The sequence below is a fragment of the Ictidomys tridecemlineatus genome, chromosome 7 (genome assembly GCF_052094955.1).
Source record: "Ictidomys tridecemlineatus isolate mIctTri1 chromosome 7, mIctTri1.hap1, whole genome shotgun sequence".
In the NCBI taxonomy this organism is placed as follows: Eukaryota; Metazoa; Chordata; class Mammalia; order Rodentia; family Sciuridae; genus Ictidomys; species Ictidomys tridecemlineatus.
In genome coordinates, this window is record NC_135483.1 from 149,316,815 (window position 1) to 149,337,362 (window position 20,548).

Consider the following 20,548-nt stretch of genomic DNA (forward strand, 5'->3'; position numbering starts at 1 on the left):
AGGTACCTCGTTATTTTGTTTTTGTGTTTTAATTTTACGTTTATTTTAAAAAACTGTAAACTATTTTGGATGTGGGTATAATAATTAGTCTTACCCATTATATCTATTGGAAGATTCAAAAGCAGTTTAAAAATAAAAATATTTATATTAATTACTCCATTGAGATAGCTATAATTATTCTAATCCTCCAGAGCAAGGAAGGTACAAACCACACCACAAAAGATCTAGAAAATAATTACTGCTAATAAGGAACCTTGGTTATGGGTGTTTGTTTTGTTTGTTTTTGTGGGAAACAGTCTTTTCTATTTATTTTTCTAGTCAGTATTTCTGAAAAACAGGTGCTGGAGAAATGAAAAGGTGGTTAACAGGGAAAAGTTCAATAGAAAACCCAATCAGGAATAAGAAATTTTAAGACATTAAGTGATGTGAAATCATGTCAGGGAAAGGAGTATCCCCGCAAAGAGAACATGTGCTTTGAATCAGGAGTTAGCTGCTGACTGGTGGTAAGACTTTTGGAATGCTATTTAATGCCATTTATTTGCAAAAGGATTTTTGTGGGGGGTAAAGGGTATAAATGCCTTTCATAATCTAATAAAGACTCCACACAAGAAAGCCTGTATTACTATTACTATAGCTGTTCTCATCAATCTGCTGCCAGTCCCTCTGGTTCCAACCTTTACATTACTCAGAGCTCCCTGGCTCATTGGGAACTCTGGTGCCAGTGAGTTTCTCAGACTGGGAGGAGGTTGAGAAATGAGTATCAATATACTTCATCACCACATGAACTATAAAAAAGACTTATCAATGTACTTTATCACCACATGGAACGTAAAGAAAGATTGTCCTTCTGAAGAGACAAACTTCCTCTTCATCATACATTTCTAATTCTATAATCAGGAATAGAATTATATGATAGAAAATGAGAAATAGAAAATCAGATGGAAATTAAGATGATTTCTCCTGGAATCAGAATGAGCGTGGGAAGAACCTTAATCTGGTTTCCTTGTGCTTTGGTAGATAGGTGATATATCACAAGTTTCTGAAAAAGGATAATGAATTTCCTGGGATCACAAGTTTCTGAAAAAGAATAATGAATTTCCTGGGATCCTCCAGGTGGTGAGTCCAATTGAAAATATGATGCATTGATTTTGGAAGTTTTTACTATAATTATAAAATATAATTCAAAACCTTAAAAAAAAACACCCTATCTTATGCCAAACACTGTGTTAAACAGTGGACTATTTAGTGGAAAATAAGGGAAACATTCTTGCTGCTTTTGTGAGGTTTATATAAGTGATAAAGAAAGACAAAAAAATAAGAAGCAATATATGATTAGAAACAGTAATAGGTGCCATGAGGTGAATTCCTGGTTGGAGTATTGCTGGAGGACCAGAATTCAGAGGGATCAGAGAATAATCTGGAAAGGCAGAATGGGCCCCATAGGATAGCAGGGAGGATCATTTTTAGCAGGATTGACAATGGTTCCAAGGAAGGAAAGAGTTTAGGAATGTGCTTGGAATTGAAATCAAAGCTGGTAGAGATATTCGGACAAGGATGAGGGCAGCAATAGATGAAGCTAGAAAGAAAAAGGTATCTGGTTAAGTGAGGCCCGATTACCAAATGAAATAGGAAATCATCCAAAGATTTCTACCTTAAGAGTGACAGAGATAATTTTTATTTTATAACATCACTGTGAGATGAGTTGTTTGGAGAGCCCAAGAGAGGAAGAGGGAAGCCCAGTTAGAAAGCTACTTCCTGTTTCTGATCGTAGGTTATGGAGGTGTGGATTGGAGATGCCAGAGTAGAGATGTGGAAGTGAGTAGTGAAATCAGGACACATTTAGCTTACGAATTACCAGGACTTGCTGAGGTATTAAATCTTGGCAGGGAAGCCTTAGAGGAGAAAGCAACAAAACTTCAAGAAGGAGGCTAATTTTTTAGGATTAAAGAGAAATATTTTTGAAAATTCAAGATAAACATGTTACTAATGGGGATTCAGCAGTGATTAAAAGATATCATTTCTAAATGCTCTCCTCATTAGTTTTCAAGCTGCTTATTCATTTAGTGAGCTCATATATACATTTTGATATTTCTATATGCTATAAAATAAAATTTGTTTTAAGTAGTACACACAATGGAAATTTAGCATGTCAATATATTTTACTGAATTTTTCTTAATCTTGTCTTGAACAGAAATGCAAATTCAGTTGGTTTTCATCCACAGTTGGCATTTATTTACAGTTTGCCAACTTCTGCAATTTTTTCTTAAGCAAAGAAGACAAAATATATTTCTTTAGTAAATTAAACATATTCTTTTATCTGTGACACTCTTATTAACTTCCTGAAATTCTATTTAGATTTTTTAAATTTGGTGCTCTGGGAAATCAATAACCTTCACATGTATGCATAAGTTGTTTTGAAAAAACAGGAATATGGTTATAGACATTCTTTTTCCTCATCCCTGCCTATTTGCCTCATACTTCTGGTCCAACCTGGAAGAATTGAAATAAGTTTATGCACTGAAGGGGGTGTTGTTATATCACCAAACTATTCAGAATATTTTTAGGGATCCTTTACCTGAGCTAATTAGGTATGGTTAAAAAATTCGCAAAATAATGAATAATCACTCAGTGGATACTATTTTGAGTGATATTCACATTCTGAAGTATTAGAAGCTTCATAGCTGTTGTTATGATACATGGTTAAGTTGCACTGTATTCTCCTTGTATGTACCCTTATTTACATTTTTAAAATTCAAATGTCATTCCCATTGTTCCTTTAACACAGAAAAGTTAAAGTTTATTGGAGGTGAGATCTAGAAGGAACAAAAGAAAAATGTTTTGTTCTCCCTTAAAGTACATTGACAAAAAAAATCTTTGTTCTTCAACTTCATTAGTTTCTCAACTATTAAATTATCTTTTTGTATGTATAATTTATTTATGTGTTAGTCTAAGGGATTTTTGATAACTACTTTTCAATTTTGTTGGACATTTTTATTTTGGATCTATTTGTAGTTTTATTTCTGAAACATCTTGTTTCCTAGAAAAAATAAATAAATCTTGCTCTTAAAAGTTAAAAGCATGTAAAACTGGGTCACATGATGTTGTGTTTCACTTGAAAACTTTGGTGATTTGACTCCATGGTGTAGGGGCCACTGAATACCTCGTTTCAGTGACAGGAGTGTTGAAAAACTTCTCAAAAGTGAAAACGAGAGAACTTTCTTCTCATGATGGAAAGATGGGAAGAGGAAGTTCTTTTCTTTTTATGGCAGAAAAAGGCCTGCTTGACTTAGGTAAGTAGGTTGTTACCTAATACAGAATTTTAAAAATGAGCTATTATATTTTATTCAGACAAAATCAATTGTATAATGTGCTATATGTTAGACTAGTTTTCAACAGTTAAGCACAAAAAATCATTTCAGAATGGTCATTTAAAGGGCTTTGCTTTCAGTCTTCATGTCAATTTAGTATAAATAAGAATAATACATTCATGGCAAAAATATTTAGTTACAGGCAAATTTATCACAAAATTCCTAACCTGTTCATTCAAGTCATGGTTACTGTTTTCCTCAACGAATACAATATAGGTCTCTCATAACTTTGATACAGTGAACATATTCACTGCCTTTTAGATTTTATTTTCTTGAGATAACAATAGTTTTGCTTACCTTTCCACAAAAATTCCAGCCTGAACAGCATGCACAATGCTTCGAAATCTTGGTTTTTCCTCATGTTTCTTTTTCATCATCCCCATTTTCCTTGTAAAAGTAGAAGCCAACCAATCCCGAACTTCCGATGGGACTGAGTCTGACTGAATGTCACTGAGCTCATCTTCTGTATCCAGTAGCCTTCTGCAAAAATGTATGCACAGTAAATTTTAGAAAAAAAATGAAGGAAAGCTAATAATAAGAAAACAAGCATTGCAATGAGACTTAGTAATAGCAAATTATTATCATTAGTACTTATTATGAACTATTTAAAAAAAGAAAAAAATGTGGGTTAACATTGGGAAAGCTCTTAATTTCTCAAATTCATCAACTTCTAAAGGTAAGAACTAATCCATGTGAGCAATTGCAGCTTTCCTTACGTTGATGTATAATGATACCCATTAAGAGGCTTAGACTGTTAATATATCATCCCAATAATGAATAAAACTAAGAAAAGATAGGGAAGAGAATTCATAAACAGATGTCTGCTATTAAAAGAAGCAACTGGGTGGAAAGAAAAGAGGGGGGTCAAAACCATAAAAGTTGTCTTATAATTAACATCTTATATACATAGTATAGAGAGTATGTGCTATTTAAATAAGGCTTTGATGTTTCCAAAATTCATTCACAGGTGTAGATGCCATTTCATCAGTAAGTTCTTCAAATTTTTAGGAAAATGTTAAACTTAGGTATTCTAAAATGTTATTTCTGATATCAACACCACAGATTTTTTAAAAGTTCAAAAAATGTTAACTAAAGAAAATCAATGGATTATGGTTATCCCTCAGTATTCTTGGAGAACTGGTTCCAGGATACCACTTCTCCCTCAATATTCCCTGATCTGCTTAACCTTAAGTCCCTTATATAAAATGGCAAAGTATTTTCAAATAACCTAAGTATAGCCTCCTAGATACTTTAAATCATCTCTATGTTACTTACAATACCAAATACAATGTAAATGCCATTTAAATAGTTATATTTTCATGTATTGCTTAGGGAGTAATGACAAGCCAAAAAAAAAAAAAAGACTATATATGTTCAGTACAGACACAATTTTTTTTCCCCCAGAGTATTTTGGATGCAAGGTTGGTAAAATCCTCAGACGTGGAACTCACAGTAACAGAGGACTGACTGTAGTTTGAAAGCTCATTTTAGGAGATTGAGCCAGTCAAGGTAGAAGAAGCATCTCCAGTTAAGAGCCAACACTGAGTAAAGATATGATGGGGAACTATGTGCATGAGGCTGTGAGCAGTAGCTGAAACCACTACCCCTCTCACGTATGAACTCCAGTTATATAAAGCTGTCTGGCCTGGGTAGTGAGAACTGTCATGGAAGGAAGAACTAAGGAATCATCCTTATATTTTGGCTTGTCGTCTTCAATAGTCAAGAACTTCCTAAAGATCTGAATTGGCAAGAATGTGGACTCTCCATAAAACACAAAAATGGCATTACAGAGCAGTAGAGCTTCGCCTCCAGGAAGAACACAGGCCAGCTCTGCCTGTCATCTGACCTGATTATTTTCTTGTCAGTGTACCAATTTAATAACTTAGAGCTCTTTTTTGCACACTTTAGCTTTGACCTTTGGGTTCCATTTGCTTTGGTGAATCTCTTTGCAACAGAATGAGGTCTAAGGGTTATGAGCTAATAGAGGGAAGGAAGCCAGAGATGGCAGCATGTGCCAAAGCCTCAAGGACACATCACACACCATATCAACAGGGCAGGGACAAAACAAAGGGCAACAATGACAAGGCCCACCCAACACAGCCAAATATGGACCAAAGAGAGGTTCAGAAGATAATACAAAAGAGTAAATCTTTATGTCCTTTTGAATGACCATGTGCCACTGTCCCCTATACACATATGAAAGACAGTCATCTGCCAACATTTATTTTTGTGGTATTAAGTAGCATGAATGCATTTATGAAATACCTTATGAGAGAATAAGCACAACTTAAGTGATGGAGTGACAAAACTACATGTACACATAGGGAGATAAAAGACATATAATTGATATTAAAACTGATTAATACTCACTTTATATTATGTTTAATTTTCTGTCTGTTCTTATGTTTTAATGTTTTTAATTTACCCTTAAAAAGCTGACATTGTAATCCAAAGTAAATTATTTTTTCTGCCTTTTTGCCCATTTGAAACTAGATTCCTCAGCCCATTTCAGGAAGAAACTCTACTGTGTGACTTAAAACATTCATTACTTTAAAATTCATTGCATTTCTATTGTCTCTTATGTGGTGACCAAATAAAGCACAGAGCAGGGCAGGTGGTATAGGAACCATTGTGGTGTAGCCCTGTGATGTCACCATGCTCTAGGCATTCTGCTCCTGCCTTCTCTTGTCAGCTGATCTGAGTAGAATGATAGACATGAGGAAATTGTTGCCAATTCCTCTACAGCAAATTTGATGTTAGTGACCTTAAAAATATATGCCCTAAAACTCATAAATTATCTAAGGCAGATCATCAAACATGAGAAAATTAGTGTATGAGAACAATAGTCCTCACAGTGTGTGTTACTCAAAAGTCTGGCAACTTTCAGTCCTAGAGCATTGGGTTATTTATTTAGAGAATGCTGAGAGCCATTGCCAAGTAGGAATGACACATGGCAATTTCTTGTCAGCCTACCCCATGCTGCTTAGAGGAAGGACTCTCCATTGTGGAAATGGGCTTGTCTTAGACTCAGGTCATTTGCAGTGGCATTGCATGTAAGGTGACCTTGCTCAAGGACCAGGGCGGATCCAGGTTTAGGGTGAATCCTGCTGGGATTAGGGAGTATCCCGCTCCTTGGGTTTAGGGCGGTTCCAGGTTTAAGGTGTACCCTGCTGGGAATAGGGCATATCCTGCTGCCTCAGGCACGCCTGCTCCTTGAGTTCCGGTTGAGTTCTCCTGGGATTCAGAAAGTATTTGGGATTCGGAGCCTGGTGGAGTACGTGGATTTCCCCAGAACGTGAATTTCCTCAGAACGTGTTTGTAGAGGGCCGGTGTGAGTTCAGGAATAAAGAATTGCTGTTTGAATCTACAAAGCTGTGAGTGGCTCGTGATTTTGTGCCCAGCCAGACTGAGGCAAGAGAAGAAGAGTATATATGAGATTGCAGGAGAAGAAAGTGGTATGGATTAACTCGTGGGCATGGAAATAAAGGTAGTGAGTGTGCAAAGAGAGAAGCATAGAATATGCTATTGTATAACTAAAAAACAAATATTGAAGACTAATAGGCACTTCTGTGATGGTTAAGTTGATGTGTCAACATGGATAGAGTATGATACCTAGTCTTTGGTCAAATTCTCATCTAGATGTTGCTATGAAGATATTTTTAAGATGTGATTGATATTTAAATCAGGACTGAGTAAAGCAGATTAATTACCCTCGAAATGGGGGTGAACTTCATCTATAGTTGAAGGCCTTAAGATAAAAGAGGTACCTGGAATAGGAGGGAATTCTGCCTCCAAGACTGCCTTTGGATTCAATACTGCAACATTAACTCCTGCTGAAATTTCCAGCTTGCTGAGATATCTTGCAAATTTCAAGCCCCAATAGTCACATGAGCCAATTCCTCAAGTCAATCTCTCTTTCTCCATCACTCATGAACAGTATGTAGTAACTATGAGTGTCAATTATAAATCAGACAGCAATTGCTTATCTCCATTACTATCTGTTTAAAAGAGAATATCAACCCTATTTCCACTTTTCTTTCTTTCTTTCTTTCTTTCTTTCTTTCTTTCTTTCTTTCTTTCTTTCTTTCTTTCTTTCTTTCTTTCTTTCTTTCTTTCGGTACCAGGGGTTATATCCTCAGACATTTTTTATAGTTTTTATTTTGAGACAGGGTCTTGCTAAGTGCTGAGGCTGGCTTTGAACTTGCAATCCTCCTGCCTCAAACCTCTGAGCCTGTGGGATAATAGGCATGAAGCCACCATATCCAGCCTTATTTCCATTTTTAAAATGCAATAAAAATCTTATTTGCAATAAACTACAATGCCTTTTTAGTCATTATGAATTCAAACACCGTTATCTAAATTTTCTAAATGATTAGGTTGACAAATTATTGCCAACCTATGCATTGATTAAAAATTGAAAACTTAGAATGGTCCCTTTCATATGTTTATTTTAAAGAAAAAAAGATTAAAAAGAACAGAGTGAAATAATTATGAGAGGAAACACTACTTTAGATAAATGGTCAGGGAGGGTGTTAAGATCTAAGGAATGAGAAAGAATTCTATGTTAGATAGAATCTGAGAGAAGGACATTCCAGGAGAAGGAAAATGCAAAGGCCCCAGTCAGAATCAGTACGAAGCTGCTTAAGGAACAGAAAGGAGGCCAAAGGTGACTGGAGTATACTAAGCCAGAAGAAGGGAGATCATGGCAGGGGTCAAACATAGCCAGCTAAAATCAAGCCCTTGAAGAATTTTTGCCAGATTTGCAATGGAACGTCCGTATTGCCTTAAACAGGCTGTGATGTGATTTATGTTTCTAAGAGGCCATTGTGGATGCTGTGGGGAAAACAGAATGACTTGTAAGAATGATGTTTTGAGCTCAGGAAGAGTTACAGTTAAATGAGCACAATACATAAGTGCTCTTTCATTTTCTAAATTCATTACCTTTCTAGGCCTTAATTGGTAGTGAATATTAGGCATCATTTTTCCTGTACTCATTATGCCTTTTCAACATGAGTCAAAGTCCTAATGGTATTTCATTACTGTTGTTGCAGTTTTTTTTCCTGTTCTATTTGTTTGTTTCTCTTCTTCAGGGAAATAGGTTATGTCTACCAGGGGTCTCTTTCATCTAGTTTCCATATCTATTATTTTCCCACTATACCTTTTTGTTTGTTTGTTTTTTAGAGTAATGTTGTCTTTCCTCTTGTCCTGTTTTTTTACCTCTCTTCCTACTGGATAGATCTTCCAAACAAAAACTAAACAAAGAAATTATGGAACTCAATAAAACAATTATTTAGACTTAATAGACATATATAGAATATTCCATCACAGCAGCACATGGACCCTTCTTAGACCATATGTTATGTCACAAAGCAAGTCTTAGCAAATACAAAAAAAAAATAGAGATACTACCCTACATTCTATCTGTCCATAATGGAATGAAATTAGAAATCAATAATAAAATAAAAAATAGAAGCTACTCCAACACCTGGAGACTAAATAATAAGCTGTTGAATGATGCATAGATAACAGAAGACACCAGGGAGAAGATAAAAAAAATTCTTAGAGGTAAATCAGGACTCAGATACAACTTATCAAAAATCTCTGGGACACTAGGAAGCAGTGCTAAGAGGAAAGTTCACTGCATTAAGCTCATTCATTAAAGGAAGAAAAAGTCAATAAACGACCTGACATTACATCTAAAAAGCCCTAGAAAAAGAAGAACAAATCAACACTGAAGGTAGTAGAAGACAGAAAATAATTAAAATCAGGGCAGAAATCAATGAAATTGAAACAAAAGAAACAATCCAAAAAATTGACAAAACAAAAAGCTAGTTTTATGAAAAAATGAATAAAATTGACAAAACCTTAGCCACCCTAAGGAAAAGAAGGAGAAAGAAAACTCAAATTACTAAAATTCATGATGAAAAAGAAAATATCACGACAGATACTATTGAAATACAGAAGACAATTAGGAACTATTTTGAAAATTTATACTCATTTACATTTAAACTGTTTCATTTGTAAAGCACTTTGCTTTCCTAAATTTGTTGCTTTAAGAGTGGCTTTCTTTCTCTGATGAAGAGACTTCCTTTTCCCTTGCTTACTGGGCTATGCATACCCACCTTTTTTATTTTTCCTCCTTGCATTACATTATTTATTTCTTGGTATTAATTTTATTATTATTATTTTTTTGGTACAGAAATGGTCATTTCATTGTTCTTAAATTTACAGTAAGCATTTGGAAATACCTTATTCTTCTGCCATGGTTCTTTGTTCATGGTTTTCCCATTCTTTTTCACTTTGATTTTATAGAATTTTTGTATGGATTCTGTGTTGGTACATTTTCAATTTATTTTTAAAATTTATTATTGCTTATCTTAGGGTAAGCAATATTTTTTACTGAATATTTTTTACTGAATCAAAAGTCTGAAGGGAAGGACTGGGAAAACACATACAGCAGACAAGAAGGAAACCTGGGTGTGTCAGGATGTGGGTCATAGTGTACTAGAAGTCTTTTTCTTTCTCTTCAGCTGGCAAAAAATGGGTAGCCACAAGTGTGCTCCTCAAAGATCCTTCTCTGTTCTATAGCACAGTTGCAAAATGGCCTCTAAGTATCTCCGAACATTTATGCACCCATCTCTGCTACTCTGGTATGTGAAATTGGGCAAGTCTTTATAGTCAGCCAACTGTGACCTTTTTATTCTGGACAAGAAGTTTCTTATTTATTTATTTTTTTGTTTTTCTTTCAGAATGAGTGTTATTCTCTAAAGAACTCTGTGCTCTGCTCTTTCTGAGAACCACAATCTTGGGCACTTTCTTTATTAAAAAAAAATTCATAGATTTTTTTTTTTTAGAGCAGATTTTGGTTCAAAAAATAATAATGAATTGAAAATTCAGAGTTCTCATCTATCTCAGATCCACCCCCACCTCCACAATTTTCTCTATTTTGGGCCTATTGTGTTTTGGTGGTGCATTTGTTTCAATTGATTAGCCAATATTGATATATGATTGTCAATTAAAATCAGTACTTTCCATTAAGGCTCACTGTGTTGTACATTCTGTGGGTTTCGACAAATATATAAGGAAGTATATGTACCATTATAAAATCAAACAAGATAATTTCACTGCCCTAAAAAATGCCCTCTGTTCCCTATATTCCTTACTCCTTCTAGCCCCTTTTCTATGTCCCTGGAAACCACTGATCTTTTTACTGTCTACATAGTTTTTATTTTCTCAGTTTATTTCATACCTGGAATCATCATATGGTTAAAAACTACACCTTTGTCAATTGGTTTATAACTTAATAATATGCATTCAAGGTTTTTCCATGTCTTCTTTATGGCTTGATAATTCATTTCTTTTTATTGCTGCACAAGAACAGGTTTTTGTAATATGGATATACTACATTTTAAAAAGTGTTTTCTAGTATTGAAGGTCATCTTACTTGCTTCCAAATTTTGGCAACTGTGAATAAAACTACAAACATTCACAGCAGATTTTTTACTTCATTTGAATAAATACAAAGGAACACAATAGCTTTGCTTAGTTTTATAAAATTCTGCCAAATCTGTCTTCCAAAGAGGCTGTACCATGTGGCATCCCCACCAGCAATGAGAGTCAGTGGTGAAACCAAACTGCATCTCTTGCCTGGCCTGCTGCAGTGTCTCCTAACTGGTCTCCTAGCTCTTCCTTCTACCATAGTTCAGTCTCATGTTCCCTCCACAGCCAGAGGATTTTTATTTTTTCCATTTTTGGGTACTGGGGATTGAATCCAAGGGCACCTAACCACTGAGCCACAGACCCAGCCCTTTTTATTTTTATTTTGAGACAGTTGCTTGAAGTTGCTTGAAGTCTTACTAAATTGTTAAGGCTGGATTTGACCTTGACCTTCTCTTGCCACAGCTTCCCGAGTTGCTGAAATTACAGGTGTGTGCTACCACATCAAAGGTTTAAGATAGATCATGTCAATGTCTACTTCTAAAGCCCTACATACGTCATCTCAAGTAAAGTCTCCAATTTCATCTTGTAACAAGTTCCCTGTTGGTCATTTTCTTCCATCAACCCTGACCTCCTTGCTGTAGGCAAAGCTTCCAAGTTTGCATCTGATTCTGGGTCTTTGCACTCTCTTTTCTTTCTGCTCAAGATTCTGGTGTGAGTCATTTCCTCACTGGATTTGGGTGGAGAGGGCTTCCCTGGTCATCTATCAACCCACCATGGTAAGCACCTTAATCCCATCTCTTTGTCCTGCTGTCAGCACCTTCATTACTTGATGTCACACCACATGTGTCCTGGTTTGTTTATTCATTTAGTGATCACAGTCTGGGGACTAGACTATAAACACCTTGGGAGCAGAGAGCTGGTCTGTTTTTGTGCACTGTTATATTGTCCACATTCAAAATAGTGCAAGGCACAGGGCACACAATGGTTATATTCCCACCAAATAACTAGAAAATATCTAGAAATATTTATCCTCAACTATATAGGTGATTGCCCTTTGGGGAGTGGCGTGAGAATGGAAATGGTAGAAATTTTAGTCTGGAATCTTGTGTCATTTGATTTACAAGAAGCAGTAAAGGGAGAAATTTATGTTGTCATCTTTCTCAGTGCTGCTAGGTTAATTTCCCCTTGAATAGTAACTGTATAATATTTTTTAAAAAACAAATTGAAGAGGGAGATACATACAGGTTGACAAGGTCGCGGGTTCATTCCCCGTACGGGCCACCAAATGCCGCAGTCTGGCTGGGCACAAAATCATGAGCCACCACACACCTTGTAGATTCAAACAGCAACTCTTTATTCCTGAACTCACACCGGCACTCTACACACACGTTCTGGGGAAATCCACACTACCACTGGGCTCTACATCCCAAAATACTCTCTGAATCCCGCGAGAACTCAACGGGAAATCAAGGAGCAGGTGCGCCTGAGGCAGCGGGATACACCCTATTCCCAGCAGGGTCCACCTTAAACCTGGAACTGCCCTAAACACAAGGAGCGCCCTAAACCCTGATCCTCCCTAAACCCGGATCCACCCTGGTCCTTGAGCAAGGTCACCTTACATGCAATGTCACTGCAAATGACCTGGGTCATGCCATGTGTCATTCCTACTTGGCAATGGCTCTCAGCAGGTTGATGCTCATTGATTTATGGTAGGGTAAACATCAACTCATTGTAAGTTGAAAATATCCTAAGTTGGAAATGCATTTATTCTACCAAATATTCTAACTTAGCCAGAGTATCAGTTTTTAACTCTTGTGAGTATATGACTGACTGGGAGCTGCAGCTTATTGCTGCTGCCAAAGCTTCATGTACTGCACATCATTAGCCAAGGAGAAGATCAAAATTCAAGATTAGAAGCATAGAGTCTACTGAATGCTTATTTGCTTCCCATACATTTTATGTGGAAAAGAATTCTTTTACAATATTTTTCATTAAGGAATTTTAAGATAATTGCATTATTTTTGTGTTGCTAGGCAAGGAATCCAGTATTTCTGTCAAATACTTTTATGCTCATTTATCAAATACAGTATGCTAAGAAATGCCTAATGAACATATTAGTAAGTGGTAGCAGACTCAAGATCATTATTCCAGTTTGGAGATTTTAAAAAAAAAAAAAGGTTGAAAGATGGGTAACATCTAAATTGAAACAAGTTTTAAAAAATAGATTGATACACTTAATGGCACTCATTTCTTCCCTCCATCTTTCTCTTATTTTGTGTTCTCTCTTTCTCTGGCACCTGTCTTATACTCTGTCTTACTATTTCTTAGCATCATACGGGCCTTTGAAGTGTCCTTTGATCAAGCTGCACAGGGCAGGAAAGAGAACTAGAATGTAATGTGGACATTTTATAGACAGAATTATCATCTGCAATTTTCCTGTACAATTGTTTAAGATGAGTTGAAATATTGGGATGTTTACATAAGATGATGTCCCTGAAATATCTAAGACTATTTTGTCTTCATTTTATCTCTGGGATTTATGTAAGTAAGTTGATAAAATGGGACCTCAAAATGTTATAATCAATTTTGTTTTTCAAATATCCAATAGTTTGATTGCTCTTCATTCTATTGTTAGAAGGCAGAGTGAGCATAATTCTTTATCCCTAGGAAACGGGGACTGTGTTTAAGAAAACATGAAAACAGAATCATTGATAGATTTTCCTAGGAATTCTTATAGTGCATGATATAGAAAGAAATGATAAAAAGTATATACATAAAATGTATCACTGTTGATCTCTGAAAAAAATGCTTTCTCTATTTTTCTCAATCCCAATGGAGTCAATAATGCATAATTGAGGGGTTCCTAGAGCAGGCTGTGTGTTGAAGGGGGACCAGAGCACTGTGAAAAATGGCTCCACATCTGATCAGTGATCAACTGATCCTTAGGAGAGCTATTTATATTCCAAAATTTTTCTTGAAATCAGATGACATATCTCCCAAAGGGCTTATATTTTGAACTAGAAAGCTTGCAGGGAAAGGGAAGTAAAGGAGGAGGCGGCCACGGAAGGAGAGGTCATGGGATTTTGACTCTTACAATTCTGTGTCAGTGAAAATATTTCTGTCCACAGTGGACTCTTGGAAAATAGTTACACCCAAGCAGCCACACAATAATTCCAGGCAATTAGTGCCCACGGTTTTACTTATTATTAAGTTTCAAGTGCTGGATACGATTAGGAGAAACTGGCTTCTCTAGTTCGAAATTTTCTTTTTCGTTCATATTATTCATATAAAGGATACATTTAAATAAGCTAATTCAGTTCCATTTGATGGGCCCAGGGTAGAGCATATTTCTTCCAAATACTTCATAATTAATATTTTAAAGTTGTCATCAGGTGAATAAGCTATTACATACCCTATCCTACCTTTTAATAAGTTTCATAAAAGGCTAATACATTGGGTTTGAATTGGAAGTTCTCAACTTCTTGGATGATAGGGTTAGGACAGCTGGTTTTGGTTGTCCTACTGCACCCCTCTACATCTCAGGCCCTCACTTTATAGCACTCACACAGAAGCAGGTGGCCACCACAGCCTCCATGTGCATTTTCCATCAATCTGCCTAGTCTTCGAAGTAGCTGCATTCTGACCGCTCTTTGGGATGCTGAAATGAAAACAGTAGTACCCAGGACCTCTTCAATCAAAGACCTAAGAAGGAAGCTCACTTAGACTTAGGAGCCTAGCTTAAAGACCTTTAAATAGGGAATTCCAGAGTCCCAGTGTACAAAATATGGTAGAGGAGCACCTTGAACAAGGCAGGAAATTTCAAGATACTGTTAACTGGTAAGGGGAGAAGGACATCAGTTTTAGGTTGCTAGTTTTGGAGCCCTGTCTACCTCTGGGAGGAATGCACCAAAACAGGGCCATTGTTGGGCATCCTGAGTGGGGTTGTGCAGCTCAGGGAAGCAGCACTACTGGCCCAGGGTTAAGGCTGAAAGTGAACTTGTGTACTGCAAGCAGGCTCCTTGTGGAGCCTCTACAACATAGCTGGGGGAATTGAAAGGTTTGTCTGTCTGCAGTATGAAAGATTTTTTGCAAAAGTGGTTCCCTCATACGGGAATCCATTGTTATTTCTTTTATTAATGTGTCTGTGTTCTGAGCTGTCTGCACCCTATCCTCCACTCCGTACCCAAAAAGAGAAAAAAAAAAAACAAAAACAAAAAAAACCTACGATAATACCAGCCCTTCAACCAGGCTTCAGAATGATCTGAGGATAGATACAGATAATGACCCCAGCTAACTTTATTGCTTGTACTATGAAGCAGGAAAGGAGGCAAACTTTCACTCATTTAATCTGATAAGCACCATGAGGAAGATGTAAATATTAATTATCATTAAATCTATTTTAATAAGTAAGTAATTTGAGGTTCAGCCACTTAAATGACTTGCTCACAGGAGAAGCCATATTGGATTTTGAGCTGATGTCTGTCTGATTTTGGAGTCTGTATCTGTAACTGAGGTGTTCTGCACCTCAAATGCATGTTTTCTCTACAAAGTATCCAGGCTACCTTCATGTTCAGTTAATAATGATACCAACAATTATTATTCTCTGTCTCATCTCTGCCTGGAAATTCAGAGTCATAAATAATTAATTTTTAAAAATCATAGTGGAGGGGCTGGGGTTGTGGCTCAGTGGTAGAGTTCTTGCCTAGCATGCATGAGGCACTGGGTTCAATCCCCAGCGCCACATAAAAATAAACAAATAAAATAAGTGTATAAAAAAATTATAGTGGAGTTTTGTTCAACAGGGAATTTTGGATGAGGGAAGTTTAGATTTATTTTCAAAGCTGATATTTCAATCATATTCTCACAGAGAAATATATCTGGTGGCAAAAATTTCAGGGTACTTTGAAGTACAATAAATTTAATATATGAAAGAGAGAATACATTTGAAATGCCATATCTGTTATCAGTAATGTACTTCCTGAGTGTGAATCACATTAAAATATACCAGGCCACCACCAAAGCATGTTTATCATTTATTCCCTTTCTTGTTTCAAAAATGGTTTAAGATGGCAGACTTACAAATTTATTTTAATAACTTTATTTTTTAAAGAAGTTTCTTTTCTTTTTCTGTCAATTTGATAAATCTGATCAATGTTTTCTCTGGTTTTGTTTTAGTTTTTTTTTTTTTTAATGTGGATTACCATTGCATAAGAGAGACTGTAGAGACTGCACACAGTCCTGTAAGAGGTGAATGTACCACATAACAAAGGATAGGACCAGCCTCCCCTGTCCCCAAAACTTGCTGTGAGGCACAGCTAATCTCCAATATAGTAGCCCTTGCTCAATATCCCTATTCATGATAGAATTTTCTGAAGGGTAGGGAAGACATTTCAGCCCAATATCATCTTTTATACTACTTGGGGAAATACCGAGCCACACTCTTGATAACGCATTAAATTTGTAACCATCAAAGTTCTAATGTTCTCTCTGTATCTCCCCTTTGTAGCCTCATTGTGACATCTTCTAGAAGAGTATTCTCCAAGTGTGTCCCTGGGACCTTGTTAGAAATGGAAATTCAAGGACATTAATGAAGATCTACTGAATCAGAAATTCTGGGAGTGGAGCCCAGCACACTATTTTATCAAGCCTTCTAGGTGATTCTGATGAACACTAACATTTGAGAACAGCCCTTTTTCTCCATTCACAGCTTGACAATTAATAAAATCTCTCTGCTCAGAAAATATGATTTATTTTCTCTTCTATGATGTGAACATAGGGCACTACTTATTTGCATGTGTCCATTATTTTACTGTGAGTGAGGACAGTTTTGGTGAAAGACATGGGAAGAGACATATGGAAGAATCCCTGTGAAGGCATCTTCATTGAAGAATCTTTTATATTGATGTTGACAAATGGGAATTATCTGTATGACACTTGATTTCAAAATACAAAAGTCGATTTCTCAACTGTGCAGGTGCAAAAAATGAGTGCCAGAAAGCAGTAGAATATCTTCCAAAGGCAGAAACACGAGGGAAGATAAGGAATATCTTTCTTTTTAGGCCCATGAGGCCAAATTAGTGGAGATGATAATGGCAAGGAGTTAACAGTAGCTAACAGTAGCTAAAGAGAATACTAAAATAAGTATCAGTGTATATGGAGAATCTTTCATAAATATTTATTGAATAAATGAATAAAAGTATAAAAATAGGCAGAATCTTCAGTTTTACATATTTTTAAAATATTAAGGTATTTGCAGTAGTTAGGTATTATTCTAGTAGCTAGGTATTTATTCCAGATGAGGAATAATGCCACTTTTGTTTGTTTCTTTTGATGCAACTGCTAAATATGTTAACATTTTGCATCAGATTCTGCTTCATGTCTGAAAAGATGACATCAAAAAATAATTTTTAAAAATATTCCTGTTACCCTATGCCCCTATGTCTATATATTGAGCATGATTTCATTCACCAATTCAAGTTATATATGACTATATATGACACACCATTACCTGAAGGATAAGAAGAGCCCTACTCTTGCTTTTGAGTTTCAAAATCTAGGTCTAATTAAAAGAGGAAAGGCCCAGACCAAGAAAACATCAGTCTATGAATCAGTCAAAGCACAGTTTCCAACCTAGTGATCATCCAGAGATTCCCTAGGTTAATGAAAAGTGGTCAGAAAGGGAAGCAGGAGAAATCGAGGAAGGGACACTGAATCCTGTCCGACCTCCAAACCAAGAAAACCATGAGGAGGGCAATAACACATCCAGATAAATTTCCAGGAAGGGAGCTGAGAGCCCTATCCCGCTCCTAGGTGGACCCGTAGGACAGCAGGATGCCAGGGAAAAACTGACTGGTGGTCTAGACAGAGGCTGGAGACAGCCTCACACATAGGGCTGATTCAGATGAGACTGATGGGGAGATGAGAGAAAAGATGGAGGGCCGACAGAGGCAGCACCTATCTTGGAACTAGGCTTGCTGATGGAATGTAGAAAAGAATGAGGAAATTCTCTTACACCTAATGAGAAACAAACCTTAGGTATCTGATTTCCAGTACTTGATACTTGCTCAAGTACCATTGGTGTTATTTGGCTGTGCCATGGGGTCAATGTGGTTTGTGGGCTACCTTGGAAATCTAATCAACTTCTTACCTTGTTTTATGAAAAAATAAATTATGAATTCTAAGTGGCTATTTTAGAAACCAAACATTTGTGTACTGATTTATTGTTAGGATAAACTGACTCCCTGGAGCAATTAGAAATTAAGAACATGGGTTTGAAGGGTTTGGTACAAGGCAGACCTACATGGCCAGAAGAATGCTCTCAATGACAAATGACACCAAACCTGAGTCAAAGTGGCTTAACAGAGAAATTCTGTTATTTTAAAAAACCTAAAGGTAGATTGACTTCAGTAAGGGAATTTTAAAATCAGCAGTCCAATAACATTTTCAAGGACTCAGGTTTCCTTTATCTTTCTATATCATCAAGCTTAATATTAGGTTTGGCTTTATGCTTTTAGCAAGATGGCTATATTAATTTCAAGCATCATACTCTCACAAACAACAGCCTTTTCTATGGAGAATAAACCTTCTGGCAATGACCCTATCAGTCTTTCCTGGAGACAATTCTAATTGTCCAAAATTGTATCACATGTGAATGTCTAAACTCACTGGCTGGGAAACTTGAGACTGATACTGGTTTAAATCAATTAGTATTCACCCATCCTGAGTCTGGTGCTGAGGTTGGACTCTCAAAAGAAGATAGATCTTTTTCATTTTTTTTAAAGAGTAGGTTTTGTTGACAATGAAGAAAACAAAAATGAATGTTGGGCATGTTGCATTTGAATTTGAACTTGTCTTGGACATTTAATAATCATATGATCCTAAGCAAGTTACTTACTTTCTTTATGCCTTGCATTTATTAACTTTACAGTGGAAAAATATGAGTATCTCATTCATGGACTTTTTTTGAGAATTAGATGCAGTAACATTGGCAAATTGCATAATATGTTGCCTTAGATATAACGATCAAACGATTTTCATTGTTAATGTCACCACAGAAAAGAATAGTATTTAAAATAACATTTTTCAAACCCAGAAAACATTCATTTATATTTTACTGACTCAAAAATATCACAATAGTGAGATCTTATTTAATACATGGATTTTTTTGTCCTTAATGAGACTTTTCTGAAATTTTGTAGGAAATAACATACCACATATAGACAGAACGTATAAACCCAATCAAAAGTAATATGACTTTTCCTAAGCCTGGTTTCCTACTCCATCTACAGGGAGAGAAGAGCCTATAAACACACAGCACTCCAAACAACAGCCCCTCCCCACAACTAACACCACAAGCATAGAATTTGTAAAATTTATAATTTGCTTTTTTATGGATTCACTGAGTTCCAGCAATGTCTTAGCACATTCCTCTCAAACTGATTTTCTCAGGGGCTTCTCCAAGTGAAAAAACCAATCTAAAAAATATAAGAGCCCATATTTTAAATGCCCCTCCAATAAGCAAATATTAAGCAGCTTCCCCTTGCCAACCTCCTGGTGGCCAGGATAGTTCAGTCTGAGCAACGGACTTTCAACCACGGGAAAGACTATAGGACTGCAGAACAGAAAGGGACTGAGATTTCATCTTCCATGTTACAAAAGCAATGACTAGAGAGAAAAGAAAAATATCTTTTGCCTAGAGGCTAATTAGGATCAGGAATGAAGCCAGGCAGGAGCTGCTGACCTGCCAGTCAAGGGCTTTTCTCAACACACCCCACAAACCCTGATCCAGGCCTCCTTGTTTGTACTGACATAAATGCTTGCATTTTCACAGTAAAGAGGACATAGTTGTTGTTTTTGAGGAAAGCTCTCTCCTCCATTCTCAATATGTAGGCAAGTGATTTAAATAGAACTGACCTCACACGTGTCTCATGGGATGCTTGACTCCTGAACTCGTGTGTCCAATTCTCCAGGACACGATGATTGTTTGAAGGATAAGCATATTACCTAACTAGAGGCAACGAAACCTAAGAATATGTTTGTTGGATCCTGTGGGAAAGAAAACCTTTCTATTCCTGCTGGATTTGACAGGTTGAGGATATGAAGCTTGGAAATATTGCCACCACCTTCCTATAATTCAAAGCATCAGAGGAGAACCGTCCAGAGCAAGCAAAACAGAAAGGTTGATCTGTTGACATCATCTGTGCCCTGAATCAACCAATGTCTATAGGCAGCAGTGAGAACCACTAAATTAATCATTCGGTTGAAGCTGGCTTGGTTCGGTTTCCTATCATTTAAAATTGAAATATTCAAAAAGACCGTTCATTAATTCAGTTCTTCTCCATTTTCTCTTTCATACTCTGACTTAAATGTCAAAGGAGCATGCCTGAGTTAATGCCATCATGATGGGCAGGTTGTAGTGACTACATACAATGAGTTCATTCTCCATTTCACATGGATCTCTGAGTTTTGCAACCCATTGCTCATACATAGGCCATAATTACTATAGCACTTTTATATGCTGAGAAGTGAAACACTAAATAACCTTTCCTGTTTGGGGTGCTACCTGTGTTTGTTATTTAAAGACCCTTAGCTGAGCACTAGTTAGCACCATCTTCATCTGTATTTCCTACCTATGACCATTTTTCATTTTCCTAAATAGCTTCCCAAGGATACTTTTATCTATCTATGAAATTTTTTTCCCCTTTTCATTCTAGATTTTTTTAAACTTTGTTTCTAAGCT

General features: G+C 36.4%; 1 protein-coding gene across 6 annotated transcripts in view; it reads right to left on the reverse strand.

Moving 5' to 3' along the window:
- The window catches only part of Pde1a (phosphodiesterase 1A), a 322,491-nt gene that overhangs the window by 70,409 nt on the left and 231,534 nt on the right, over positions 1-20,548 (reverse strand). For all 6 annotated transcript variants that reach the window (XM_040294552.2, XM_040294555.2, XM_021725976.3 and 3 more), the window contains one exon: positions 3,667-3,849. In XM_040294552.2, coding sequence (XP_040150486.1) covers positions 3,667-3,849 — 183 coding nt within the window. The remainder of the gene's footprint in view (positions 1-3,666; positions 3,850-20,548) is intronic.